This window comes from Heliangelus exortis, chromosome 6 (assembly GCF_036169615.1).
Source record: "Heliangelus exortis chromosome 6, bHelExo1.hap1, whole genome shotgun sequence".
NCBI classification, from domain to species: Eukaryota; Metazoa; Chordata; class Aves; order Apodiformes; family Trochilidae; genus Heliangelus; species Heliangelus exortis.
The window spans coordinates 22,609,369-22,624,054 of NC_092427.1; the positions used below are offsets into that span (position 1 = coordinate 22,609,369).

Genomic DNA, 14,686 nt, shown 5'->3' on the forward strand with positions numbered 1-14,686 from the left:
AGCAGTGAAATGGATGACTTCTAAAACTTTGTTCTGGAAAGATTAGAGTCAGAAGGTTGAGATTTTTCACCTTGTGTTCCTGATTTATCCTGGCTGTATTAAACAGAAGATGCCATCCAGGATGTTAAAGTATCACAATTATTAGACAACTGAGACTAGATAGTTAAGCTTTTATGTAAAGTGGGAGTTGTTTTTTAAAGACCAGAGTACTGTTTTCGATCAGTGACATGGTATGTTTGCTGCTGTCAGGGGTCAGTAACTTCCCTATGGCTATTATGGATATGTGTGTTTGGCTTGATTTCATTGGAATTGTAGTTTGACCTTAGAGTGCATGACAGTGACTTCAGTTTAAATTAATAATTTCAAAGAAAGTTAAGATCACGCCCACTTTTGAGGCCAGTAACTCAATTTCCTCACAGCTGTGTAATTTACAGTCATTGGAGGAGGACTGAGAAGACTGAGTGGTAGAACTGCAGGTCAACTTTAAGGGGTTAGTGAGTTTCTTCAAATGATTAAGTGATGCTATTGCCACTAGTCACAGGGGTCAGCTGCTTTGAAGCAATGGCCTGTGATGTACCAATAGTGTTTTAGAATCTAGTGATTTGTATATAGTCTGAGTCTAGTGGCAGGACTTCTTGTGATGTTATAGGCTGACTAATGTCTGGTGTGTTTCTATGAAATTCTAGTGACTCCAAGTTAGCTGGCTTATAGTATCTTAAGTGAGTGTAATGACTCATTCATATTATCAACTGCCTAAAGACAATGGTACTTTATAGTGTGTATCAAAATGGAAAACTAAGTAAGATTGCTTTCTGTATTTAAATTGGTGGTAGAAATTAAGTATTTTAAATATTTTGGTTGTTTTTTAAAGAGGTAAAGTTATCAATATGGGTAACTATTTTCTAAATGTCCTTGCAGCAACATATCCTTAATCATGGTAGCAGGTATTTTGGGCAGTTTTAGATGTCTGCATCTAGTTTGGAGGGGAAAGAGGACCTGATTAACCATAACACAGTTCCTTATTTCCATTGCTTGCCAAAGCTTAGCATACAATTTTAGGAGCCCTTTTGGTGCACCTATTTCTGAAAAGGTATATCTCAGTTTTCAGTGGGTATCTGCGGATGCATGGATCCTTGTTTGTGTATCTACAGTAAAAGATGTGGTTGCTGACCAGAGCAATCTGTATGGTGTTTAATATCTGTACTTGTTGGCTTCCAGTGGAGACCTGTAAATTTCTGTGTGCACTGTGATGCAATGATGCCCTTGATTATCAAAGCTAGGAATCTTTACAGTCTGGGGTGGGTTTTTTTTTGTTCTTTTTTATTTTCTTTTGGTGAAGCTGCGCAGGGGACCTTTTAAGATGGGCTCTTGATGGCTAACTGCTTGCAGACAAGGTTACAAAGTATGCTACAACCTCCTCTCCCTTCCACATCCTGACACAGTGAACATGATGTGTGTAGGGATTATGGGAGGTAAGAAATGTGGTCACCACTCTCATCTCAAACTCACAGCTGTTAGTGTGTTACTGGTCCAGCCTAGGAAGAGGTGTGGCATCTTATCTTGTCAAGATCTTCCCCTGGGGCACCACTGGGAGCAAAGTGCAGGAGGTGAAGCTCTACTGAAGAGGAGTGTTCCTGGTCTGGAGGTGCCACCTGTGTCTTTGTCAAGAGTACAACTGAGCTTAGATTTCAGCTGGGATAAACTCCTGCACTGGCCATACCAGTCAGGGGTGTGTGTCAGACTTAATTTGAGTATGGTTACAGTAAGAGCTGCTGCCCTGAGGCTGGAGCATGGTGGAGAGGGATGGAGGTGCTAGTATACATTCTCATGTCTAGGTATGACCTGACATTACTTTCTCTAGGTAGTCTTTAGGGCAGTGGGTGAATGGATGCTGAGGTTGAGCCAGCTTTTAGCAAGCAGTAGATTTGCTTGTAATGTTAACTCTTAATCTAAGCAAGAGATGAAAGGAATCTGCACATAGCCATCAAGTTGCAAGGGAGGCTTGCAACTTCTCTTTGTTACATTATCTATTGAGTGTCTGCTTGCAAACAGGACAACTGCAGACAAGCTCAGATTTTTTAACTGGTAGCATGTTTGGGGGGGGGCGGTGTCTCTCTTAAGTGCTACTGCTAAGAGACTTGAGATTGCTTGTGTTCTGTCAACTTTCTGTTGGTTCCTGTTTTTGTCTGAAAGTTCCCTGGCTGTGCGTTCTGTTTGTTGCAGTAGGTCTAGACCATTCTCAGGAAATGTGATAAAGGATTAGCTTCAGACTTTGGATCATCATGTATTTGCAATTGGGATATTACTCTTTGTTTTCCCACTGTACAGTCCCTTTTTTGTAGAAGCAAGGAACTAGCTAAAGGCACAACAAACTAATGGTTTCTGGAGAAAATAAACTTTTATAGCCAGCCAGCCTGCATGAAAGATCAAGATCTAGCAAGCTAAACAAATGTAGAAGATGGAGCTTTATCCTGTTTCCCATATGTTAAGTCTGCATTTTTCAGCATGGATTCCTCAAAACACACTTCAAACTCTTTTAGATTTCTCTTTTTTGAAAGGCAGACTGTCTTTTGTTTCCCTTACTGTATATGATAAATTTTATGGCTGGTCTTTCCCTCAGTCTGAGATACATCATTGGAGTGTAAGAGCAAAATAGGTTCTGAAGCCGCATTTTTAGACCAGGGTGAGGAGGCCCTTCCCTGCCTGGACTTCCCCACGTTGTCTGCTTGCTGTGTGGGTCAATTAGAAAAGCAAGCTCTTAAATCCTAATTCAGTCTTTGCTCATGCCTGCTTTATTTTGTTTCTTTGCAATAATAAGTCCTATTTTCTTGTAATCTAAAATCTTTTTGATAGAACAAGAATGAGAGGATATTCTTGTCGTGACCACTCATCAAGCTGTTGCTAAACTGATGACTAAACACTCATGACTAATGCTGCTTCTTCTGGTGTGGGTGTGCATGTTGTAATTATATAGGTGCAGCAGTGTAACCTGTCATTTTTTTTTTTTTGTCTCCGCCTATCTCCCTCTTCTTTCAGAATACTTGAATCCTGAAAACGGAGGGCAGCAGATGTTCTCTATAAGTGATGCTTTTATTAAAGGTAAGGAGAAACTTCAAACGTTGCTGTTGTGTGCTTTTAATACAATGATGAAAACTCCTCAATACTGTAATAGGGCATTGACCCTTTAGAAACATTTATGTAACTGTAAGTGTGAACTAATTTGTGGCAAACCTGATATATGTAAACTATGGTCTTAATATTTTTTAATGCACTTTCGATCTTAAATGTCTTTTGCTTGCCAGATTTCTTCATTGAAAAGCACTCAAAGGCTTTTACTTTTTTTTACAATAAGTGTAAAGTGCCAAGTCTGTTCCCAGCTTCCCCACCCATAAACTTATGTAGCAGGCACTATTATAACTTCCTGTATCCCAGCAAATGAAGATGTGATGTGATTAATTGTATTGCCTCTGCACAGGACCTTAAAGCTTCATCTCACATCTTTTCCGTTTCCTGTTACCACCAGGAAGTGAAAGGTCATTAGATGCAGTTGAGAGTTTTAAAACACATGTGCCTTCCAGTATCATGGCTAGGTACCCTTGTGGGCTTTTTTCTTCCAGTTAATGCTAATGATTTTTGTAAGCTCATAAGGGAGGAAATGGGGGCAAAATCCTGATGTCTGTGCAGCCAGAAAAATAAGTTATTTCATTAAACTGCTGCTGGTTTGTAACTGAGCTTGAGCAGGAGAAAGGAAAGAGGAAAATAATGTAATTTATTTTAATCTTCTACATAGCTAATTTTGGCTGTGGAGCATCTGGAAGAAGTTACTTGTTGTCTTAAGAGTCTTTTTTTAGTTAGTCCTGTTTATTACTATTGTGTAAGCATTTTATACTTGCATCATATGCTCTGAGGAGTTTAAGTTTAAACTCTGAAGGCTTACATACTTGCTGATGAAAATTTATACACTAGTAGCATAAACGACTTTATAATATTGCCAGCCATTATGAAAATGGGGAAGTTTATAATTTTATTCTATAATATCCCACACAATACCTGTGTGGGAAATAAACAGGTAACTCTTGCAAAGCACAGAAAACTGTACTGAAACAACCTCTCACCTTTGTACTGCAAAACAGAGAACAGTCCTAAGGAGTTACTGCACAATATAGAGATTGAAAGTGTCAGACTCCCTAGAAGTGAGGGCTGTCTTATACTGCTGAAACACATTTTCTGCTTCCAAAATCTGGCTATAATTAATATTGACATTTAGGATGTTAAAAATTGTATTAATTGGATATAGCCTTCATTGGCATCCTGTTTGTTGTACTGGGGAGATACTTGGGTGTATGATGGTTAGGTGGACAGAGGTGAGGTGTGCTTTTGAAAACCTTGTGCCACTTTCTTGACAGAAGTTCCTTGAAGTTTCTGTAGTATTAAATACTGTGACATGGGCTAGAAAAACCAGCCTACTGGCAGTTCCCTTTGCACCTAAGCAGCAAGGAGGTGGTGTGTGGGACCATCCCTGCATGTCCCATCGTGTTTCAAAAGTCTGACATGAATGAATAGATCACATAGCATTTCTTTAAAATACGTTTGGAAGATGCTCTAAACACATGATATTTTTTTATACTTGTGCTGCACCCTGAATGTAGTACCTAGATTTTTAATGTCACTTCCACGTAGCTATCTTCAAAACAGAAGCTTTTCTTGGATCAAATTAGTGCCTTTGACCAGTAATCTAAGTCTAAAAGGCATCATGATTATGTATTGTGAGTATACACAATGTAGAATCTGATGCACATTTATAGTCAAACCTAGGATGTAAGACTTTTTTCCTTAACAAACTTGGTAAAAATTAATTTCCAGCAGAGAAATACTGTCAGTCTGCTGTATCCTGGCAGTATAAGAATTCTGTAAGCTCACTTTTCCTTGGTACACTTGCCACTGTTATACTGCATACTGTTTGCTGCATTATATTACTATGGTGTCAAGATCAACTTAGTATTTCAAGAGGCTTAGACTTAACATCCTAGCAAATACTTTCATTTTCAAAGTAGCCTTTCAGAAAGACACAGACATTGTACTGTGACCTTTTATTAAGGTTTGTTTGTCTCTTGCAGAGTCGTTATTCAACAGGAGGGTGGAGGAGAAGTCCAAAGAACTCTTTTTCACACCCCTTGGCTGGCACCACAGCAATTTGGATCTGCTGAGAGAAGAAAATGGGGAGAAGCAAGCCATGGAAAGGCTGCTGTAAGAAACATGGAGAAAAAGGAATTTGCATATCTTGAGTAACAATTTCACCAGCTTTCAGTAGGACTTGATCTACAAGGAAATAACTTACATTAAGAAAACAGCATTTTTACAGTATATTTTGATTGCTCTTGTGATTTTTATATTATAGTACAGGGCCAGAGTTGACTGTAGAACATTCTAGGCAGCTGTTCTTTTAAAGGACTTGCTGCACTGTAAATGTTAAGAAATTTACTTTGGAAGTGTGACTTCAACTCATCACTGCTCTGTATTTTTCTCATGATAATTCTACTCGTTTTGCCCTTTTTACAGGTCTGCTAATCACAATCACATGATGGCACTGCTTCAGCAGCTTCTGTACAATGAGTCCCTGTCACTGTCCTGGAGGGATATCATTGTACCTGTGGTCTGTCAGGTGGTTCAAACTGTACGGCCTGATATTAAGAACAGAGATGATGACATGGATATCCGCCAGTTTGTGCACATCAAAAAAGTAAGTTTCCAACAGTGGATGTAGGGATACGAAAGGATGCAGCTGCTGACAGCACCCTAGTTTGAAGAGAAGAGGCCTCTTCCCACTGCCCCATCACTTACACATCGTGTTTAGATGTGTAAATAGCCAACCTGGCCTTTGGATAAGGTGGAGTTCTAGAAAAAAGTTGCAGAAAAGGAACTTTGCATCCTGTGAAAGTTGCTTTAGTGCCCTGCAGCTGACTTTTCAGACTGTAGGCTGCAGAAGGCAGCAGAGAGTAACACTTCTGTAATGAGTCGCTTCCTTTTTTTGTTTTCGGCTTTTTTGTGCTGGAATTGGAGATATACTGAATTCTGGATAAGTAGCATGCAGGACCCTGTGTAGCAATCCATAGCTTTATAACTATCCATTATGGAGGACTGAGCTCCTCCCATGCCAAGTACAGTGACTTTCAAGAGGAAAACTTAATTGTTATGGGATGGTGCATCCAGTTCTGCCAGATGACCCAGTGTTGACACTGCTGAACTGTAAGCTATGCAGAGTTTCTTCTGAGAGGCTGGTCTGAAATGCACATCCAAGGAGCTGGTGTGACTGAGGATCAAAGGGTTGACACTATTTTTCTCTGGCAAACTTTGCCTCAATAGGCATCTTTTGTTTGGAAGCCGTGGAAGATAGGAGGACAGCCTTATGGTTCTGCTGATAGCCCTGTGGCATCTTTTCCAGCAGCATCAGTTGTTGCTACCTCTCCTGAAACTCTAGTTGAAAGAGCAGATGTACAGAAGTGAAAGCTCTTCATAGCTGTCTGCATTGTTCACATGCTAACAAAAACATCCCCTGAAACACTGCATTCAGAAACCTGTTTCACATTGTTTATTTTTCCTGTAGTTGGTTGCTTGTACCAATCAATTGATGTGTTCAAATAGTAGGCAGAGGTTTGGCTTTCTTTTTTTTTTTTACTTTATTCTCCTTGCTATCCTTGTGACGTGTTTTGTTGTTAGTGGAAATGTCATGCAAATATTTATGCTTCCCATTGCCTATAGAAGTTAAGTTCCCTTACTATCTTCTAGAGTGTATCCAGTTTAATGAATATGAATCTGTTGAGAGGGACATAAAGATCCTGGAGCCTAGTACGTATTCTAATGTTGTGCTCAGTTTGCTAGACTTAAAAGGAAGAAAGTTTTGTGTTCAGAATGACTGCATCTGATTTTTCTTCTGCTAATTGCGAGTGTAGCTGAAACCTGCTCATCAGCTACAATAGGTATTTGATGTATTAGGTTTACTGCATTAGAAGTTACAGGAATGTATGACATTTCTAAAAATGTTCTTTGCTTTACTAGATCCCTGGTGGAAATAAATTTGACTCCATGGTGGTAAATGGATTTGTTTGCACCAAGAATGTTGCACACAAGAAGGTAATGTGGGTTTGATTAATCAAGTACTGACTGTCGTGCTTGCTGAGGAAACAAGTGGGCAGTGACTTCCTTTTTCTGTTGTGAAGCTTCTCTCACCACTTAGGAGGTTTGTGAGCTTTCTCCAGTTTGAGACCCTAAACAAGAATGGCTTTTAAGGTATCTCTTTTCCAAGCTGTTTTAGCCAAGAGATTCTGTGGGGAATGAGCTTTCCACACACATGAATAGAAAACCAACTTTCCACTTCAGCACCCCAGAAGGCATCACCCCAAGTTTTTAGCCAAAAAAAAGGCATTTGTGGTTCTGATTTATGACAGTGTTAAAGTGATCCTTTACACAAGGCAGGAAGTCAAGCCTCTAGATGGGGGCTTCTAAGTGTATCAAGACTTTGTAGATGAATGTTGAAACCTTTAGCATTGGACTCTTACTGGACAGTAGCTTTGAAATTCCAACAACTGGGAGTAACATCTTCATAAGAAGGAAGAATGTGTAGTTGGGTTAGCAGTGGGAAGATACCTGGGGGAATAAAACCAGTCATGGGAAGTCTCTCTTTTTGTGTGCTTTTTCACTTCTGGGTGTTTGTATTTAACTATTTTTGTGTCTTTCTTAGATGAACTCTTGTTTAAAAAATCCCAAAATTCTTCTGCTGAAATGCTCCATTGAGTATCTTTATCGAGAAGAAACAAAGTTTACTTGCATAGACCCTATAGTACTTCAGGTGAGAGCATTCTTTTTTTCTTGGGTAAAATTGCCTGAGATCTAGTGATTAAAAGAAAGTGATGATAAGTCCACATCCTTTTCTTTCTCCTTTCCCGCTTTCTCCTTTCCCGCTTTCTCCTTTCCCGCTTTCTCCTTTCCCGCTTTCTCCTTTCCCGCTTTCTCCTTTCCCGCTTTCTCCTTTCCCGCTTTCTCCTTTCCCGCTTTCTCCTTTCCCGCTTTCTCCTTTCCCGCTTTCTCCTTTCCCGCTTTCTCCTTTCCCGCTTTCTCCTTTCCCGCTTTCTCCTTTCCCGCTTTCTCCTTTCCCGCTTTCTCCTTTCCCGCTTTCTCCTTTCCCTCTTTCCTGTGTAAGGTGGAGTTGAATGAGTGGGATTGCATAGGAAAAAGTGAAGGTGAATGTGAAGTGAATGTGAAGGTGAAAAACATGATACTACAGCTTTTCTTTAGACCGTGTAATTCTAGCACCTTTCAAACTTCAAGCCTTTTTCTGTGTAAGGTACATACATATGTTTGGTTTCTGCTGCAAGTCTCTTCCCTGAGACTGCCACTGGACTGTGTCCTCCCATGCAATTAGTGTGTAGAACAAATTACTGATAAACTGGGTGTTGTGCTGGGGGGGTGAGGAAGTGGGTGCAGTGGGCAACTGATGAGCTTTCTGGATAGGTTTTTTTTCCCATTATTAAATGAGAACGCAATGCTAAGCATTTAAGTGTTTTTCCAAAGGAGTTTGCAGTAGTTTACTTCCACGCTTTGTTCCTGTCTGCAGGAAAGGGAGTTCTTGAAGAACTATGTACAGCGGATAGTTGATGTCAGGCCTAACTTGGTCCTTGTTGAGAAGACTGTCTCCAGAATCGCCCAGGACATGCTCTTGGAGCATGGCATCACTCTTGTCATCAATGTCAAGCCGGTGAGTGTTTCCTGTCAGACAGCCTTGGGATGGATCCCTGTAATTTCTCCCTCTAGCAAGCTCTCTGGAGAAAACAAGAGTTGTCTAATTTCCTCAATTTATCAATCTTGGGCTCTTTTTTAATGGTACTTCTCTTCCAAGAAGGCAAGATAGACAAACTGGAAAGTAACATTTCCTTAGCTCTTCACTGCTACTTTTCTATGTCCTTGCTTGGTGCCATGTACCTTGCCTAGGTTCTGTTAACTCTTGACTCCGTTTGAAACAGACCCTTAACAGGTTTGTGATCCCCAGAGAGCCTCTTTGTCCCTGTGAGGTAGCATACAGACAGCCAAACAGAGACACTGTGGGGATTGGCTGAGCTCCTGATAGCTGCACTATGCTACCTGCACTGTACCTCATGAAATATTCTTCCACATGAACATATCCAGATATCCCCAAGGAAGGACACCATGTTAATCCTCACCAGAAGTATTTACTCAGCTGCTTTTTTAAGAGTCTTGTGTATTGTGGCTGTGTTTGTGTCTGGATTTAACCTCAGTGAGAGGTCTGCTGGATTATGCTGGCTTTATTTATGTATGTATGCATGTATATATTTATTAATTCATTCATTTATTTATTTTTAAGAGCAAGCTAAGGATGCTGGTGTCCTCTCTGCACTGCAGATTCTTACTGTTCTTTCCATTTTTACAGCAAGTGTTAGACCGGGTAAGTCGAATGACCCAGGGAGACTTGGTGATGTCTATGGACCAACTGTTGACCAAACCACGTTTGGGAACCTGTCATAAATTCTATATGCAGGTTTTTCAATTGCCCAATGGTGAGTAAAGCTTGACGTGTCTTAATTTATGCGTCTGTGAAAGAAAACGTGCTTTACTTCTCTCAACTAGAGCTGAACTTTAGGGTGCTTTGTGTGTTAAGTATTATTACTCACACTCATTTTTCTTCTGTTACACCTTGGTTCACTACAGTGAACTAGCTGTGGACACAAAGACATTATCTTGCTAAGATGAGACACAATTTTAATTAGGCCTATTTTTTTTCCTTTCAGCCTGTTTTTCCTCTTTCTACCACTCTGGAGTTTGTCTAGTCCAATTTCCTGTTCAAAACACTAAGAATTAATTTCACTGCAGGATCAGATTTGTAAGGGCTTTGTCAGCCAACTCTTGAAAGTATTCTGGAACAGAGATTTCATAGTCTGTGTGGGCACCCATTCAGTTGCTTAACCATCTTTGGCATAAAGAATTTTCCTACATAGAAACAGAATCTTGAAACAACCTGGTTTGGAAGAGACCTGAAAAGATAATCTGGTCCAGCCTTAACATATCCAATCAAAATTTTTGCCTTGTAATTTATGTACTCTGCTTCTTGCACCTTTGAGAAATTTAGTTCCTTTTATCTCTGTAACCTTCTTTAGGCAGGGAAGTCTGCAAAGGAAGAAGGAAGAAATGCTGCTTGACAGGTTACCACTGGTGCTGGCACATATAAATGCTGTTGATACAAATCTTTGTGACAGCACAATCTTTGCATCTCTTTGCCTTTCACCCCCTTCTTTCATCTCTTTGCCCATACCCCCTTCTAGCCTTAAAATTATACTCAAAATTTTGTAGAATTTTGATTTGTAAGGATGAGCAAATGTGCCTAGGAGGATAGCCATTCATTTGCTTCACTACTGCAGAGCCAACAGTGATCTTGGACTGTGCTGTTTGGGCCAACATGTTCCATGTGGTCTTCACTTTGACTCTATGATGACTTGTTTTACAGCACAGGAAAATATTTTTGCAAGCAGAACAGGCATTCACTATAAAAGTGTTATTTCAGCATAGTTATGTGAATTTATGCATCTGGCTTGCACCACTGATGTGTCTTGAGTGTGTGAGGTACCAAAGAGCATGTTAAATACAGTTGTCATCATAACTCCTGTGTTGTTTTTTTTTCTAGAACAGACAAAAACCCTGATGTTCTTCGAAGGGTGTCCCCAACATCTGGGTTGTACTATTAAGTTGTGTGGTGCTGCAGAGTACGAGCTAGCCCGAGTGAAGGAGATCCTGATATTCATGATCTGTGTGGCTTATCATTCCCAGCTGGAAATCTCTTTCCTTATGGATGAGTTTGCCATGCCCCCTACTCTGACTAAAAACACCTCCTTTCACTCACTTATTGAGGAGGCAGGAGATGAAAGCGAACAAGAGAACCTCTTTAATGGTGAGGATTTCAGCACAACACTCAGAGACATTGAACTGTCCTCTGAAAAGCTTCCTGTAATCTCTGAGTCAGTGTCCTGTGATGAAGCCAACTTGCTTGAGCAAAGAGATGTATTTGAGAGAGTTGACCAAGAGAACAGTCAACTGGAAACAGCATCCTCAAAACAGCAAGAGCATCACAAAGTAGAGTCCCCATCTCCAGTCTTCAGTGCTGTACCTTCTGCAATACCTGAAACATCCCTGCTGCCCCTCCATGGGATGGACCAGCACTTGGTCACTCTGGATAGCCAGACACTAGAGTCTCTTCAACAGACAGATGATCTGCAGGAGTCCAAAAGTCAGATGAGAGTCTTCAGAGACCCTCTCCAGGATGATACTGGTTTATATGTCACGGAAGAGGTAACTTCATCTGAGGATCGTCTCAAGACTTACTCTGCAGCATTTAAGCAGGAACTGAAAGATGTCATTCTCAGCATTTCTCCTGTAATGATGTTCCGTGAACCATTTCTTTTGACTGAAAAGGGTATGAGGTGCCCTGCCCGGGAATACTTCCCTGAGCAAGTTTATTGGTCTCCTCTCCTCAATAAGGAATACAAGGAACTGGAGAGCAGAAGGAAGAGACAATTGTTGCGGGATCTCTCTGGACTACAAGGGATGAATGGGAGTATCCAAGCCAAGGCTATCCAAATCTTACCTTCTCATGAGTTGGTTAATACTAGAATAGCAGAACATGTAGGTGGTAGTCAGAGCTTAGCCAGAATGCTGGCTGACTATCGGGCCAGAGGAGGAAGAATACTTCAGAAGAGCACAGATCCCTTTGCCCAAAGTAAGGATGTATCTAGTGTTCCTCCTGGAAAAACTGGGTGCAGAACTGAAGAAGATGAGAAGGGACTGGCTCAGACTGAATCCTCATGGTCTCATAAGGTAAGATTCAAAGCTATATTACTGAAAACCTGGATTACATCAGTTTCTCCTGATAATGTAGGAGGTGTAGTGTTTCATATTAAATGTTAAACAAGAAGTATTTTTTGTTTGTTTGATATAACTTATAAAGGAGAGGGGAGAAATCTTTGAAATTTCAGAGCAAGGCAGTCTGTGCTTGTAATCAAAATATTAAAAGTTTTTTGAAACTGCCATGAAAGCAACTAACTTGTCTCTAAGGTAAAAATTTTGGGACTTTCATGAACTGCAGGCTGCTTGGTAAAAAAGTCTACGATCAAGAGGAGCAGAACAGAACTCCTTGAAATAATCTAACGTTTTGGTACTTGAGCCAAGGTCACGGTTTAACACTGGCCTGGCAATTAAGCTGAATAACAGATGCTCTTTATTAATCCCCCTTCCTGATAAAGAAAGGAAACAGAAAAAGAGAGAGAGATTTATGGGTTGGAAACTAAACTACATAGCTTTAATGAAGCAGTAATGATTAAAAGGAAAAAAATTCAATATATACAAGTATACAGGAAAATTGATACCACGTTCCTTCCCCCAGTAACTCCAATGTCACCACCAAGGCTGCAGGGCAGCCCTGGGGAAGTCCAGGCTGGACTCCTGGGGTTGACAGCAGTAGAGAGCTGGAGGCAGGAGCACACAGATTCAGGCTGACATGGATCAGGACCACAGGCAGACCAACAGATGGAATCCTCCCAGGATGCCAAAGCAAACAGGGATGGGTGAAGAAGGGGAAGCAGGAAGGAGTTTGACCCTTGTGATCCCTCAAATTTATGCTGAGTATGACATGTATGGGATGGAATACTCTGTTTGGTCAATTCTGGTCATTTATCTTGTCCGTTCCGCCCTAAGGGAGGGCTGCAGGTAGGACCTCTTTACTCCTTTTCTCCTTCCAGAGGGCAAAATGTTCCTCAGAACTGAGCAGTGGCCTTGGTTCTGCATCCCAGTCTCTAGCTGTAACTATAAACATTGAACATTATCAGTCCTAGAAGCACACACTGTCTGAGAAACTTGCTGTTAATTTCATCAAGTGCAGCTACTTACAAGAGACTTAGCTGAAAGCAAAATTACAAGACAGAAAATCACCTTTATCCTGGCCCAGACCAGGACAGGCAATCAACCCCCAAGTTCATGAGCAGAAGTCACTTTTAATTGGTGCTTAAATGTAAATCCTGAGTAGAGTCACAGGCCATAGTCCTATGAACATTAATACTAGTCCTTGCTCTGGATAATACTGGCTAATGCTGTTTTAAATTTATTCAGTGAGCACAGAAAAGTATTTGGTAACTTCATAGTTCTGTAGGGTGTGGAAGGGAAAACAGATGCATTCCAGCACAGCAGTGTGGTAGATCTTTTCAGAGAGGACATTCTGTAGCTTGAATGAGTAATTGAAGCTTAATATACTGGCATATTTTTTACTCCAAGCTGTCCTAAACTGTACAGTGCTTTGGAGATAGTGCATGATTGTCTCAGGGCTTTTGTTGTTTTCTGTTTCCTTTAGTTTTCTTTCCACAGAAATGTGTGTACATTGGTTTTACTATGCATATTAGTTTTACTGTTCTAAAAATGGCAGTAAGCAGTTATGCGTGGTACAATTCTACCTGAAGCTCAGAGATAATGCAAAGTTAATCTGTACAAAATTGGGTTTTTTTGATGGGTCTGTAGATAAAACTACTAGAATAGAATTTTTTCATCAGGAGTTCTGTGCAGATGGAGGTGTCTGTAACTAGTAAATGAGTTGTTTTCTCTCTACCAGGTGGATTGCCTGAGTCCAGTAAATCATCAAAGACTTTGTGTCCTCTTCAGTAGCTCTTCTGCTCAGTCCAGCAATGCTCCAAGTGCCTGTGTTAGCCCCTGGTATGAAAACTACTCCTGTACAACTTGCATAGTTGTTACCTTTTTTCCTAAGTGCTTGCCTAATAGTGGTATTTCTTTGAGGGCTCCTTGGAGGTTGTGCCCATCCTGTAACAGGAACTGTGTCCAAAAGAATTCTGTCTTGCCTGGCCAGGTGGTTGCAGAGCAATATTCCATAGGCTGTGTAATCCCCAAGGCATGAATGAGAGCCCAGCCTAAAATCAAATGCCTTGGTTAGTCCTTTCACTATAGGGTGAAGGGAAGGACACTACATTGCAGCCTTGTGTGGAAGATTTAGTGTATATAAACACAGAAGAATGTCCAAGCCCCCCAAAAATAACTCCTGAGAGAATCTTGTAATACTTCTAGATTTTATTATCTGAGAGTGGCATTTGAATATTTTCATATTTTTCTCATGTTAAAGTCAGCATTGTTAAGAGCTTTAACTGTGTTTTCCGTTTAGAGGACTGTAATTTGTTAATTATGTGCAATTTGTCAGGCTTCTAGCTCTAGTAAGCAGGACTGGTCATGTACATGTACATGTTTCACCAGGTAGCTCAGGTGAAAATACAGAGATGGCTCTGACAGGGAAAGCTCTACAGTTCCTGTGAAAGTTTAGGAACAAAGCAAAGAAGGCAGTGATAAGCTCACTAAACAGCAAGAGGATGAAACTGATACTAGAAATGTCTGAATTAAATTGTTAGTTACACATTTGAGTGCTTGATCACCTCTGAGAAAACAAAAATTGCTTAAAAATCTTCTAGAAGAGTGAGCTTTTTTCACATACAAAATACATACCCTTCTGGTGACTGTTAAAATGTTAGAGTTTGAGTTTTCACACTGCTTAGGCTTCTGTGTCCAGGTATTCTTGAACATAGTCTTCAAAAGTGCAACTGAGTTCTATTCAACTTTTAAACATCAAGTTTAAAAT

General features: G+C 40.5%; 1 protein-coding gene across 9 annotated transcripts in view; it reads left to right on the top strand.

Annotated features, from left to right (window-relative positions):
- Positions 1–14,686, top strand: part of PIKFYVE (phosphoinositide kinase, FYVE-type zinc finger containing) — a 65,348-nt gene that overhangs the window by 29,538 nt on the left and 21,124 nt on the right. For all 9 annotated transcript variants that reach the window (XM_071747180.1, XM_071747173.1, XM_071747179.1 and 6 more), the window contains 9 exons: positions 3,037–3,099; positions 5,118–5,247; positions 5,560–5,740; positions 7,057–7,131; positions 7,739–7,846; positions 8,612–8,752; positions 9,443–9,569; positions 10,691–11,877; positions 13,658–13,758. In XM_071747180.1, coding sequence (XP_071603281.1) covers positions 3,037–3,099; positions 5,118–5,247; positions 5,560–5,740; positions 7,057–7,131; positions 7,739–7,846; positions 8,612–8,752; positions 9,443–9,569; positions 10,691–11,877; positions 13,658–13,758 — 2,113 coding nt within the window. The remainder of the gene's footprint in view (positions 1–3,036; positions 3,100–5,117; positions 5,248–5,559; positions 5,741–7,056; positions 7,132–7,738; positions 7,847–8,611; positions 8,753–9,442; positions 9,570–10,690; positions 11,878–13,657; positions 13,759–14,686) is intronic.